We start from the raw sequence: 15016 nt of genomic DNA on the forward strand, positions 1-15016 counted from the left end.
GGCCATCCATTGTACTGTACACTTTTTCAACATACTCTGCTCACATTGATTGATTTTGCAGCACAAGATTAATTAGAAGTCTCTTAATACACATTATTATTCTTTCTAGGGTTTTACGTGTCAAAACCAGTTCTGATTATGAGGCACGCCATAGTGGAGGGCCCCGGATTCATTTTGACCACCTGAGGTTCTTTAACGTGCACTGCAATGCAAGCACACAGGCGTTTTTGCATTTCGCCTCCATCGAAATGCGGCCGCCATGGCCAGGATTCAATCCCGCGATCTCATGCTCAGCAGCACAATGCCTTAGCTGACTGAGTCACCACGGCGGGTTCTTAATACAGATGCAACACATTTTAAAGATGACTATTTTTGTTGCTGCTTGTGATTCTGAGGAATTACCCTGCATGCAAAGATTTCTAAAGGGGCACAGCAAATGAATTAAAAGCCAGCAGCAATAAAATTTTGGACTGCCTCAAAGTCAAGTTTCAGACTGCGTAGGTATAGAGCAGCCTCTATGGAAAATCTTGCATTTGAAATATGAGTGGATACATTACAAAAATTTAACCATAATAAAAATTTTTGCTGCCAAAACTGATGCAAAACGTGTAACATTGAGAACCAGTGCAGCTCCTCGTCATGACCTCCGAGACTGGGCGAAATGTGCAGCGTGCTGAAAATTTCGGAGGCAATGGTCTAGGATTTATGCCACATCCACTAACCACCAGCTGCATGCATCGTTTGCTTAGGTGCTATTTAAAGCCTGTTGCTAACAACTTGCACCATTACCAGCCCTGCAGCTATTCTTTTAATAGTCTATACTACTTATTTATAATACAACCAATCGAGCCAAGGAGACATTTCGTTGTAGTTGGGCCAACCTTTAAGAGGAAGCTTTAGCTCGGGGCCAACACCGATGCCGCTTATTCAAATATACATGTAAAATGCAGAAACACTTTTATGAAGCCACTGGACCAATTTGATTGAAGTTTGTTGCCTTTGAGAGAAAAAGTTAAATTGTAGTGACTGTTGGAAGTGGAACTTTGATTTACGGCCTGGAATTTATAACAGAATTTACCGAAAATCAGTAAGTTAAATATATATAGAACCTCACAGTGGCGACAATGGCAAAAATTCTCTTGGAGTGCCCACATAGTTGCTATCGCAATAAAAAAAAAAAAAATACAGGAGCACGAAGTTTACAAATCCTTCACTCCGCAACAAAAATAGATATCGCAGTTCTGTGAGCTGCATGTACTAGCGAATCTAAAGGGGCCAAATTTTATACATTAATTTACAGTTTACAAGGGTTGTTCACAAGTACTACTCACTTAATGATATTTTTCAGAACGGTGTATAATAAATCAATTTTATCTGCTATTATCAGATGCAGTTTGGAAAATTGTGATAGCAATTACATTTCACTGCTGAGATACAAAGCTGTAAACTTTATAGTTTCATTTTCCCAAATTTCTCGATTTTCAACCATTTTCATAAAAAAAAAAAATTAATGGCTTAAGTAAAAGAATATGTTTCTTGCAGTTTAAGCACAAACTTAAATAAAATGGTGCATGCAGTGGTTGTCGAGAAAGACTATTTCTCTATTCCCATGTATGTAGATAGGAGCCTCTGCACTAAAGCTTCCTCTTAAATGGCCTTTCACCAGGTCTGGCCATTTTCAGCTGACAAGTGCATTCTGCAGCTGACAAGCGCGTACTGCATTCACGATCGTGTATGCTAAGAATTGCATAGCCACGTGCCACTGAAAGAGCTGGCATTTCAAACTAAACGTCGTTTGCCCCTTCTCCTCACGGGCGCCACGCTCCAAGATGGGGCGATGATGTACATCAGCAAGTGTGCCTACATACGTGTATATGCTGTGACGTCACTCATATTGACACGTGACAGTTCCAGAATTATTCAAAGCAACATGAATTATTTGTGTACAGTAAAATCTCGGTGATACGAATCTTGCGGGGTCGCGTGAAATATTCGCATCACCCAAAATTCGTATTATCAAAATATACACAACATTAAGAAAAAAATGAATTCACTTTTAGCAAAAAAAAAATTCTAATAGTAGAACCTCATTGATACGTTCCTCACTGCTGCGTTTTCCCAACTGCTAAGTTGCGTTCGCGACCTAAATCCTACATTGACGTCCATGTACAGTGTAGACCGCTTATAACGTAAGTCGCTGGAGTCGCGAATATCCGCACTATAAGCGGTACCGCACTAAAACCAAAGCAACAATTTTCAAGGCCCGCACATATGCAAAACATGTGCACCGAGCCACCACGCGTATGCGACAGTTGAGGAATGCGGCTAGAACGTTTGCATTCACAGTCGAATCTCGTTAATTCGAACCAAATAAAGCGGTGGCGCCTCCGACCGGCACTGCTCCGGCACCACTATAGAGTAAAAGCTTAGGAGAGAGCCCTCAATGTCGCACGCGAACAAAACAAAAAAAAAAAAAGAAAGAAAAAAAAATGCGGCGGAAATTTCACCCTCTCTCATATGGCAAGGTCGCTGATTCTGTGTTGCGCCGGAACATGCGTGTACGTGCCGACGTCTCAGCCACGCTACCGTAGCCACGCGTAGAAAATGGCAGTGAACCCTCCTTTCTCCTTAATGTTTCCTCTACTTTCTAGTCACTTGTTGACCATGTACGCTGTGGCTACAGCACAGAGGGAAGCAGCGGCACTGTCCCAGGCCGGCCAACGAAGCTGCCCACGCCGGCAAACGCCCGCTTCCCGATAACGGCAGAAATCGAAACTTCAAGGATCTGGTGCCGGGCCGGCTGGAGTGGTGGCACGTGCACGGCGGCGGGCGTGCATGGTGACAGTCGAAAGTGAGGGAGCTACGAGGGAGGGCGAGGGGAGCCACCGAAGCGGCGGAGTTGCCGATGCGAAGTCCACTTCCCTGACGCCCTCCTCCCTCACATTCCACGGTCTCCGCGTGTGCCCTTCGCCGTGCCGTGCCGGCGCCGCCCCCTCCCTGAAGTTTCGTTGGCCGGCGTTGGCAGTTTCGTGGCCCTCGCTTGCTATGCGCGCCGTGATATTTCACGACTCGCACTCAAGATTCTGGTTTCAGCCTCACTGGCTGTTCGTTCGCACCACGTGCCCTTCTCCTCCACTTCTCTCTTTCTTCCTCGAGCACTCCTTGGGGTGCCCATTTGAGGGGAGCGTTCGCCGTCTCCGCTGACTTCCGTATTCCCAGGCAGCCGCACTGTAACTGGTATTTCGTTTCCCGCAACTGCACTATATATAAGCAATACGTGTATACATGGAGTGCTATGGAAAAATTAACGGGAGTCTGAAAAGACCGCACTATATCCGGTCCTGCACTATAAACGGTTACGTTATAAGTGGTCTATACTGTATTAAGTTCCCCTTGATACACTGCCAATCTTTAATTTTCCTGCATCTTACGTTGCATTTGAATGTGGCGGTCACATAAATTTAGCGGTGCAGCCAGCTTGCACGTTGCAACAAGTGACCCATGTGGTGCTAATACGGCGCGGCCGTGCAGGCGCCGTATCTTGAAAGCGATGTGCAACGAGCGCAAAGTGCAAGCCCGCGTGGGCCTCATCTTCAAGATGATCTGTGATGTTGACAAAGTGCGCCTAGTGCCGGATACCTTAGTATGCTCTGTGCTTTTGACGTTTAGTTCGCTTTGAAGCGAGAGACAGCGCAAAGGTAAATTCACTCACTGCTGCTGCCGCATTTCCTTACTCCAGCATTTGAAACCCAAGTTCCCACGGTCATCGAGCTAGATGTGTTCCGTGTTTACCTGTGTGCATGTGATACCATGCTTGTTAATTTAGTTAGTATACAAATGTTTACAAGTTTATACGGCCGATAAAACTACTATCCTTACTTCATACAGCTGTCTACTAATTTGCTATCACAATCGTTGCTGCACCTTTCAGGCAAAACTGCGACTTTTTTTCACGGTCCCTTGAAAAACGTATCAATGGGGTTCTACTATCCATGAGCATTTTCTTCCTGCCCAAATCGTCAACGATTGCCTTCTGGAAGGCATAAAAGTGTGCGCACTTGACCTCACGAATGTTTTCGCACACAACTGAATGCCCCAGCACGTCGAGTGCAGGGAGCCGTCGTGGTTGCTGCGGTGGTCGTCGCTGCTGCAGCGGTCCTCGTCGTCTTTCTCTCAGGTCAAAGCATCAGCTAGGCTGTGATGTGGTCCGGTCTGCTCGATGGGAGGAACCAATGAGAGATTGTGCAGCCACGTGATGTAGCCGGTTGCTCAGTGCCTTTGGATCCCGCCTAGATTCCGCTGTGCCGGCTTGTCTGTGCCAGTTTCTCTGCTGACTCAGCCGCCGCCGCTGTTGCTCACGCATTCGTATGATCCACAGTGGCGTGGCAATGCGTTCGCAACAGCCGACGTTTTTCAGCCGGGGAATGTTATGAATTCGTATCACTCCGAAATTCGTACCAGCCGTGATTGTATCACCGGGGTTTTACTGTAACCTGTTACTTCAATAGACAAATTCACACAAGCCAGAACAGCTCACCTCTGAGCTGTCAGTGGAGTCTACAGTGGAATGAATTCCAGGCTCCACCCCATTGGAAGTGGCCACAAGGTCAGCACTAGATGACACATAGTTCTGAATTGCATTCTGGTGGCACACTTGGTTAGCTGCATGGTACTGCTGAACATCCTGCAAGGAATATTGAGAAATACAGTTCAATCTTGTATCCTGAACACAAAGGTGTATGAAGACAGCAACATCACCTTTCTCTGTATAAAGGCCACAGTGCTTGCTGAACTTGTTAAGAAACGGATATATCTGTAGGCAGTAAGTAATGATGATGGTTTGACATTCGCTTAAGTAGTATCAACAATAAAAATTGCAGGACGCTTAAGCTTCACCTTTAAGAATGGAACGCGATAGCATTCAAAGATCCCTGGCTGCTTATCAGGCTTCCCGGCAACGTAGCTTTCTTTTTCTCCAACTTCGCCTCCGCATGCGACTGCCGTGGGGAGCCTACATGCAACGCTGTTGTAGGCTGCCGAGGAGGCAAGCGCCATCTAGATGGTATTTTTGCAAGAAGGAAACCGCGGCACACCGCTGTATGAGTGGTAGAAGTTCTGGAAAAGGGGTTCGTGTTTGAGTTTCCACCGTAAGAGAATGATGTGTTCTCGTATATTCAAATTACAATCCGATGCTATCACGTTTGTAGGTTTTGGTTACGTCGCACTTTACGATTTTTCTGACGCAGTTTACTTTGAGAAATTTGATTAGTTCATCAGCGCATCTGCACCTTGTGGAAGGCCTAGGTGGTCGGTGTGGTTCAGGATGATTTTCTTGGCTAGGAAACGTCCCCGACGCCAACACCGGATTTTCTGCGACATGAGGCCCTTAACACTATCGCGTTAAAAGTGATCTTAAAGTGAGGCCCAATGAACGACTTTAATGTAGCAGGACCCAAAAATCATTTTAACAAAAGCAAGTGTATGCTACCCGTAATGTAAACAATAGCTTACCTATATGACAGTGAACTTGGAGGGTACACTAAGAATCCGTAATGTAAACAATAGCTTACCTATATGACAGTGAACTTGGAGGGTACACTAAGAATACTTAGGGTTCAATATTATTTGTTTTTATTCACAATTTTTTAGGTGGACATATTTTTCTACACTATGTTTCACTTAATAGGCAACACTGCAGAAGCTATGCAAGCAATGCAATTATATAAATGTCTCACTATGCACATTTTGCAGCGCAGTTGCATTTGATCTGGATGCTTTCTATGGAATAACTACTTGATTTAGTATTACAACTACAACTTGTGAACTTATGTCAAATTACACCTTGTTTGCTAAGGGCCATAATGTAGCACAACACATCCAGAAGGAACGAAACTAACACACGTCACAGGCACCTGTGACATGTAGCTAGATTACTTTTTTGGTTGTGCCGTGCGCTACCTCCTGTGCCTTAGCAAGCACCTACAAGCCCAGCAGCATGACTGTACTGTTTGTGCTGCCGATGTGCAATTCATTATATGGCCACGTTATAGTGATGGTGAAGAATGACCCCCACAGTAACCAATACTGTGAGTCACGAATTTTACTCTTTATTGGGCAAACTTGTACCCCCCCCCCCCCCAAAAAAAAGTGTCACTCAAGCACAATAACAGTGAGGAGCACAGTTGTTATTGATGGTGTGTCTTGCGTTGAGCAGTAACTTGGTAACAGTTGTTAGCCGTTGAAAAACGGTCACCGAAAAAAAATACATATACACATGTCAATATTTTGGTTGCGAGCGTAAGCAGTGCACTGCAGCCACAGGTTGCAGAAATATGCCCTCCTGCTAGTTCGCTGGTATATAGGTTCATACCTTCAACACCTTCCATGTCACATTTTGCAACATAAAACTATGAAACTTAATGTTACACTGAATTGCATAGTAGATGCCAATGTATTTTAATAAGTAAAGCATGATTTTTTTGTCATGAATGTGATCACTGAGAGCAGCCTTGTCAAGCCTTCACAGTGTTGCCTGCTACGTACGAAATGGAATATAGATGACTTATCACCAAATTTTGGGAGGAAAGAAATTTTTTTTCTTTTAAGGTCTACCATTTTTTTTTAGAACACAGCTCCTAGGCAACCGTTCCTGAGTTGAGCGTCAGCCTCAGTGGCAGAACTAACGAGCCCACCAAAGGATGGAAAATGAGAGCGAATGCCGAAAATGAGAAACTGAGATAGCGAAAGAGCGCGAGGAGGAAAGTGAAGGAGAAAGTTACAGCGGAAGCATGAGGAGGAATGTGGAGGAGGAGAGTATGGCAAAAGGGTGGGGAGGAAAGCGGAGTGCCACACGAGATCTGCTCTACAGCGGCGACCCCCAATGAGATGACGCCATAGTAGCGTGCACAGTCACCCAGTCGCCGATGACTTCATTATTAAGGCATGCGGTGAGTGCGTCCACTGATACCATACATGGAAATAAAGTGCTGGCCTGGGTTTCGGACCCATTGTGCATGCGCTACTTTGCCTGCACCGCCGCCGCTAGACAACGCTCCGCACGAGCCACACGTTCCCGTGTTTACGCTTTCTTTCTGAACAATGAGCGTGGTGCAAGTGCTTCATCTGCCGCTGCTGCTAAATGAGCTGCCTGAGCAGAGGCTCCGTGCCACTGCCGAGAGGGCCCTGCTGTTCAGATTCAAATTCTTTACTTCAATATATTGTGAATTCAAAATAGCGATATATATCGTGAATTCTGGGCGGAGCATGCACTTGCAAAGCCTCCAGGAGGCGGCTAGCAGCAGCTTAGGAACCCCGAGCTAGTGTTCGAAACGTCCAGCGAGTGACAATCACCACTTCGGGACCTTTTCAGAAAGAACGGCTTGCATGACTGTTCAGCTGACACGCTGCTACCTTGCCTCAGAACGAAAAAAGCGCGAGTCGAGAGCGAAAGTATTTTGCAGTGATGCCAGACCCAATGTGCAGCATCTCGCCTCACTGGTCCCGCTGCTCTACCGAGCTGCGCTGTCGGGCACACTGCATCACTGCAGAGCACAAGGGTGCCGTCCTAAACCAAGGGACAAACTCATTGCAACGTGCACCGGCGTGTCATTTGCTATCCTTAGGGTTGGCTGGTGTGGAAAAGGCATACTCGAAAGAACCTGTGCATGCGCGCAGGCGACAGCTGTTTCCCTTGTGACATGCCACTGTCACCGATTCGCGTGATCGTCACGCTGCTTCCGAGGCTTTTTCGGAACTCGTGGAGTGATTAACGTGAGCGATTGGCCTTTGAGAGGTGGCTGCCCCGCTTTCTGAAGCGCCAATGCTGCGTGCCAATGTGTTTTTTTTTCCTCAGGCGCCGTCTCAGGTTTTCCAAACCCATACGTTGCAGCGTCTGCTTTCTACGCCTTGTCGTCTGCTAGCCTCCTGTTTCGGCTGCCGTGACTAGATACACAGAAATCTAAAAATCCCCAGATTTTGGAATATTAGTTGTAGTACTGAGGCGTTGTTAACATGACACAGAAACTGGATAACAAATGTTATACTGAAAAGTTCGGCATTCTGAAGTTCGTAGTACTGAAATATTTTTACATTGAAGCTATAAGAAGTTAGTGGGGGATTTCTGAAAAGTTCATTAATGTGGGGTTCGCAGTAACGAGATTTTACTTTACTGAGATCCAATAAGTACCAAAAAAATCATGATGTAGGCACAACCCTGCATTACCATCACTAAACTTGCCCAGTTCACCTGCTGCAGTGGCTGCAGCACAGACTGATAGGCATTGGCCCTGTGCTTCCCTACCCACCTTGCATCTTGTTTTCATCGCAGTGATAGGCAAAATGATAATTAAAAAACAAAAACAAAGCAAGATTACATGGGTGGCAGGCTGAAGTGTGACTTTCATCTCACCAGGCAGGCTCCTTACATTGAGTACATGTAGGCTCGCAGTTGCACGGCGATTGCAGTCTAAGGTTAACAATAAATTTGCTTTGACACGGTGAATTTTAGTTAAAACCAAATTACAGAAAAAAAATTCGGTATACCTTTATTTTTTTGTTCTTCATTTTAAACCGAAAATGCTCAATCTTAACTATACCCCTAAGTTCACTGTAGCAATACGAATTTGGATGAAAAGAAAAGGCAAAGGGCTAACGAAACAGAATCTCTGGGCCATTGTTAATAGCGGAAGCTGTTTTCTTGCCTGTTTTCAAGCTATGCAAAGGTTTCCATGCCTTCATGACGAGACGTGCTGCCTTCTTGTTGCTAACCTGTCCATTGTTGCACCTTTAAGGAGGATGTCTAGTCATGATGTCTCACCAACTAGCTCCCGTCACAGCATTACTACCGTATTTATTCGATAATATAAGGCGGTCATGATTATAAGGCAAGGGTGCAATTGGGGGGACCCAAGAAAAAAAAAACTTGAGTATGCACACCAATATAAGGCGATACGGAGTAGCCAACGAATTAACAAGATTGAGCAGGGGTCGCCTGAAATACTGAATTACTAAAAGAGCCAAAATGCAAAATAGCAACCATGAAATAGGCGGGGGAAGAGAGCTTTAACATGCAAAGTGTGGGTTATGTGCAAATTTTGTCTTTGGTGTGGCTTCACGGCAGCGCGATTTTCTCCATATAGTGTGGCTTCACGGCACCACAGTGCACGCTGCCGTAGAGCCACACTGTAAGACGAAATTCGCACTGCCGTGAAGCCACACACCTAAAGGCCAAATTCGCGTATAAGGCGAGGGGTGACTTGAGGCTAAAAATTCTGGGGAATAAGCTTGCGTTATATTTGAATAAATACATTATTTTACATGGCAACGAAGAAATTTCGCAACAATCATTGCAATGACCCAGAAAAACAAGTTGCTAGAAAAGCTGTGTGGTGGAGCCACTCTTCAAAGTAGCACCAAGTTTTTTCCCAGTTCGTTGGCCCCCTTGTAATATTTACGTAGCCTCCACATACACAGATTCGGGCCAGTCCACTGACCTCCAGCAGGCTCTCCGAGTCCTGCCCCGTGCTGCTGACAAGAGCCACCTCCCCCCTCTCCGTGACAAAGACGTTCCCGTAGAGTGGCACCGCCCCAGCCTGATGCACCTCAAGCAATGTGCCAGGCCCAGTGGAAGAGGATGAATCGAGCACCCCTTCCTCATCCCCGGTGTCCAAGGGCTCAGCCTCCAAGTGCTCGGGACTCGCATCCATGGCAGCCACTGAACCGCTTGCAACTGAAGAGGGACCGGCATGCTGCAGCGCGCTGCTTCCAGCACCAAACTTATGTTGCTGTGGTTGCTGCTGGGTGGCCAAAAGGGCCTTCGCAGCAGCCAGTGAGAAGTTGAGACCGTGAACTGATGACGAAGATGCAGAAGAACCAGCGGAGGGTACTGCCGTCGATGTGGAGGACCCGGAGGAACAAGGGCTTTGAAGGATCGATGGAAGAAGCTCCCTGGAAGAAATAAGGTTCATTTATTTATTCTTGTGGGTTTAAAAGACTGCCCAAGCCAATGTGAGCCCAGGTAACCTCTCAAAGGCTGCCTTAAGGCTGCATTAGAATTTTCTAAGGTCTCTTTTTTAACCTCTCTAAGGTTGCATTACAGTTTTGTGCACTCAAAGACCATGGAATGCAAGTCTCTGCAAAACTCGCACAGCTTGATGCCCCTTGCTGGAAAACAAATAAAAAAATAAGCATCTCACATCTCTTGTTAGGGTCTTAGTGTGCATTAGCTCTGGTCTATTGGTGTTTGCAGGGGCCAGAAATAGAGACGGGCGAAGAAGTAGTAGTGGGCTTTGAAGTTGGTTGAGCTATGTACAGCTGCCACAGCAGAAAGAAATAAATCAAGAAGGAAGGAAAAAAGAGAGGATGAAGGCAAAAGAAAAAAAAATGAAGGAAGGAGAAAAAAGAATAAACAAAGAGAAAGAAGGAACAAAGTAAGGAAGGAAAAGAATGAAGAAGGAGAAACAGAAAGAAAGAGAAAGAAAGAAAGAATGAAAGAAATAAAGCATGCTTGCAGTGCAAGTAAATGCTTGCTAGCATAAGCAACGCAGACTAACTTGGACGCCAAGTCGGCCACCAGGTACTGCGCCTGCTCAAGGAGGTACCGCTGCGAGAGGTGGGTAGCCAGACCTATGGCACCTCGACTGCCTGACGAAGTCGAAGGCCCAAGGGAAGAAAGTGCAGAGGAAGAAGCACTGCTTGAGCACAATGCAAGGCTGGCCTTGTCCAACAGCATGGGCAGGCCTAAGGTGGCTGCACTCTCGGGGCCAACCTGCAAAGCAGATGCGTTTGACCTTAGTGACAGTGCCCAAGGATCGAGAGCTCCCCAATCAGTGCAACCGCCGACATCAAATGAAGATTTCCACAATTTTTTTTTCTTCCCCCGTGTCTGTTAGGAGACAGGGAAGAAAAAAAAAATTAGTGAAGTTTGAGCTTATAGCCTTCTAAATGCAGTACAACTCTGCTTGAATGAACTTAAGCGAACCTCTAGAAACCTTTTTACGCAAGTAGAAGACTGTTCAAGTGAATTTTGTTATTGGAAACAATTGTGCAAGTGTTCATTGATCTAAACAGCTCCTTCAAATGAAGTTTAATAAAGTCATATTCCATCCTGCTGAAACTCTCAACTCTAGCCAATGCAGCCCTGAAAAAAAAAATATATGTATGTAACTGTATCTTGCAAATTAGCAAACTTGAATTTAAGCTTCAAAGCCTAAAGTATCAACCACTCACTGTCAGCTGAGATTCCAGCCTTAGGGCTCCCACAGACTCTTCAGATGAGCCTGGCAGTACTAGCAGGGCGGGACTCTGGGGCGGAGGCGGAGAAGAGGAAGACGATGAAGGCCGCGCTAGGTGGTGGGCATGGTGCGAATGCAGCGATGCAGGGATGTCCACCACCGTGTCACGAGATGTGCTTGGAGCCACTGATCGGTGCTGCAAGGACACAGGCGTAGCAATGTGTACAACGAAATGGTTCCTACCAACTAGTAGTTCCCTCGGGAACGCATCATGGCAACTGGTCACGGCAATTGGTCCAGTGTCACATGAGCAAGGTTAATGCTCCGGGTCACCACTTGTGGTGGTCCGCAAGGTCCGGGTCCGGACCGGGTCACCACTTGTGGTCCGGGTCACCACTTGTGGGAAGACGTGATGGCGTTTGGTTGCCCACATTTATTTATGCACTATCACAGACGCTGTTACTCTTGCCTCCGTTCTTGCCGTCTTGTCGCCGTTCTACTCTCGCGCTCAGCTCGAACGCGCGGAGCAGCCGAGGCGCAACATCATCGTCGTCGAGACACTGACGGCTCGCCATAAAAGCAAAGGCTAAAAGCCTGAAGTTCCTTAGGCTAAGTTGGTTACAAATCAGTGGTACATATGTACTGGTATTGAAACAATCTTTGCAAAGCTTCAAAGCTGGTAACTGTCCAATTTTTAATTAGCAGCCTTTAAGACAACAGGTGCACTTGGTGGTTAGCAGATATCAGGAAAGTTCCCCAGCACGTCACCTCTGAGGTTTTCAGCATGATTTAGCGTGGAAGCTTGGGCGTGTTGGTGAATCATTGGAAAAAAAAACAGCGCAAACAAAAGACACGGACACGAGAGAGCAACACGCACACAGCACTGACTTGCAACAGTTATTCGTGAGGACATGAAGGAAGAAATATATATATATGGCACTACCATGCGCAACATGTGAATACAGTATAGACCACTTATAGCGTGACCGCTCATAGTGCAGGACCGGATATAGTACGGTATTTTCAGACTCCCGTTAATTTTCCCATAGCACTCCATGTATACGCATACCGCTTACAGTGCAGCCGCGTGAGATGAAATACCGGTTATAATGCGGCTTCCGCGGGAAAATCTCGCCGACAAGGGCGGTAGCGAGCACGCTTCTCAACGAGGTGCGCCCACCGATGGGAGAGGAGATCAAAGAGGGCGATGCGGAGGAGGAACACGAGTTGTGGAGCAAACGAACAGGAAAAAATGCGCGCGTAGGTTGTCTAGACGACGGAGAAACCTTTTGTTTCGCTGCTTATCAGCGGTGCGTATTGCACTGAACGCGGCTTCAGTTTCTGTGCACCCTTTGCGATGCGTGTCGTGAAGTGCAGGTATATCGCGCCAGCGACGCTGTAAATTTAAGCAGTGTTCCGCAAATTTAGTTTGGAGCTACAGTAAAACCTCGTTAAGTCGACCCCCTCGTTAATTCAGAAAATAAGTTAATTCGGACTCGTCCTCTAGTCCCGGTCGGCGTATGCATTATTCAATGCAATCAAACTCTCGTTAGTTCGGACTTATTTGGCCACACATCGGTTAATTCAGACTAGTTTCGGAGCTCGGTGAGCGAGGAGCGCCACAAATGTGCGACGCAGAAGAGCAAGAACGGCGCTAGCATCCGACCGAAACGAAGCGGCGGAGTCCGCATCGCCACAGCCATCAGATGAAATCGTACGTGAATGACAGCAACGCCGGACGCCGGAACGCTTCGAGCCTATTTGAGTGTTTAAAACATGTATTCTAGCGTTTACCACCGTGCATAACACCGCGTTGGCGGCGGGCTTTCATAACTGCGTAGTCAACCACGATCGCGTCAATAGCGGCCTCAGTTTTCTCCGCAGCGGTTGCGGCGAACAGTATATAGTTTCGTTTTTTCTGGGTACGCGCGTCGCCGCGTGCCTAAAAAACTGCGTCGTCGCCATCGATGATCACATAGATAGCGACCGCGGTTTCGACTGCAGTTGTTGCAGCGAATGGTAGTTAATTCGTCTAGACTCGGTGCATGCGTCGGGCGCGTGCCTTCAGCACCGCAAAGTCGCCGTTCATAATCGCGTCGATAGCGGTCACGGTTTTTTCCGCAGCGGTTGCGACAAACCGTTGTTTCGCTTTGACTCAGTGCAAAGCTGTCGAGCTTGAAAAGCACCGGCTACATCGTGATTATGTTTTCGCCAGCTCACGGGCGAAAACATAATCGCGATGTGCGCGCGATGGTACAAAGCCTGTCTACATGCTTGGTCTACATGTTTTGCATACGTGCAGGGCTTGAAAATCGTTGTTTTGGTTATAGTGCGGTACCACTTATAGTGCAGATATTCGCGACTCCGGCGACTTACGTTATAAGCGGTCTACACTGTAATTAGCAAAACACTGCAGCATCATTTCGAATGATGATAATGATAGCCACGTGCTGACAATGCACACTAGCTGCTTGTCATTCAAATGTTGTTAAGATATGCGATTTCCCGAGATGAAAGTGCAATCGAAGGTGAACTGACGCATGAGCTATCATTCGAAATGATGCTGTAGTGTTTTGCTAATTATTCACATGTTGCGCATGGTAGTGCCATATATATTTCTTCCTTCATGTCCTCATGAACAAACTGTTGCAAGTCAGTGCTGTGTGCATGTGACTCTCTCGTGTCCGTGTCCTTTTTTGCCCGCTATGTTCTTTTTCCAATTTCAGCATGATGTAGGCATGCTTTACAGTATGCTAAGCCTATGATTGTGAGTCAGCAGCTATCCCATATTTTCTGCAATATTGCACAGTAGACAGTGCGGATGAGAGCAGCTCATTAAAGGAGGGTAATCAGTTAAGACAAATCCTATCAAGGCCTAAGATTTCTCTGCATTCATCTTCAAAGGGACATGAAATTCTGAAGGAAGCATTTACCAGGTCCAAGACTTGAGACATTGCCACCATTTCGTCTGCTGCCCTCTGCTCAATCTCTTGTTCGTAGTGCTGAGCCTGTTGCTGTGAGTCTGACACAGGAATGGGCGACTCTCTGAACGTTGCCACTGCAAGCCGGTGCAGACCTCCAAATGGAACCTAGTGTGGAGTGTGCAAAAGAAGCGCAAAACAGAAATTTAAAAAAGCAAAAGAAAATAAATGCAGCTCCAGTTCATAAAGCACACATCGCCCAATGAGAGTGTTGTACGCGTCACCTGCATAATTTACACAGATATTGAAACAAGCACAAATAATATATTGCTTCAGGCACACTTAAGGCTGGTTCACACTAGACCGACACGACACTGATTTTCATCTGCCGACTGTTGGTGATAGCGTTTTGCTTCCTTTAAACTGTTGGCCACAGCGTTTTCCATCCTGTAGACTGCTGTCACCAACAGTCAGCAGACCAAAATCGGTGGCATGTCAGCCTAGTGTGAATGAGCCTTTAGAGAACACATTGAAAGGCCACATACAGCTACCACGAGTGTAAACCTATAATTTTATCACAATTTACAGTAAAACAAACTCCTAAATAACAATAAAATGAGAGCATCTGTGAGCCCACAATGTCAACATACAACTATACTGAATAAAGGTAAATTGAAACTACAGTATGTCATAACGCCAAAAGCCATACGAAAACCTTTCAGGTATGTATTATAAAGTGGATATGCCTTTTGTGACCAGGATCAGGACCTTCTGGGAGACAAACTTGAAAATAAGTTCACTTCACCCGAAGAATGCATCATGCAAACTACTATCGTGACTTATTTATTATTTACCGATATTCTG

The 15016-nt window shown here is 46.3% G+C and overlaps 1 protein-coding gene across 4 annotated transcripts in view; it reads right to left on the reverse strand.

The window, feature by feature from the left end:
* LOC119455576 (PR domain zinc finger protein 15-like) overlaps positions 1-15016 on the reverse strand; it is an 86880-nt gene that overhangs the window by 55547 nt on the left and 16317 nt on the right. For 3 of the 4 annotated variants that reach the window (XM_049668872.1, XM_037716975.2, XM_049668871.1), the window contains 5 exons: positions 14165-14320; positions 11227-11427; positions 10551-10765; positions 9468-9945; positions 4538-4684 (listed from right to left, as the gene is read on the reverse strand). In XM_049668872.1, coding sequence (XP_049524829.1) covers positions 4538-4684; positions 9468-9945; positions 10551-10765; positions 11227-11427; positions 14165-14320 — 1197 coding nt within the window. The remainder of the gene's footprint in view (positions 1-4537; positions 4685-9467; positions 9946-10550; positions 10766-11226; positions 11428-14164; positions 14321-15016) is intronic. The other variant, XM_037716976.2, reaches the window with a different exon arrangement.

The sequence above is a fragment of the Dermacentor silvarum genome, chromosome 6, assembly GCF_013339745.2.
Source record: "Dermacentor silvarum isolate Dsil-2018 chromosome 6, BIME_Dsil_1.4, whole genome shotgun sequence".
Lineage (NCBI taxonomy): Eukaryota > Metazoa > Arthropoda > Arachnida > Ixodida > Ixodidae > Dermacentor > Dermacentor silvarum.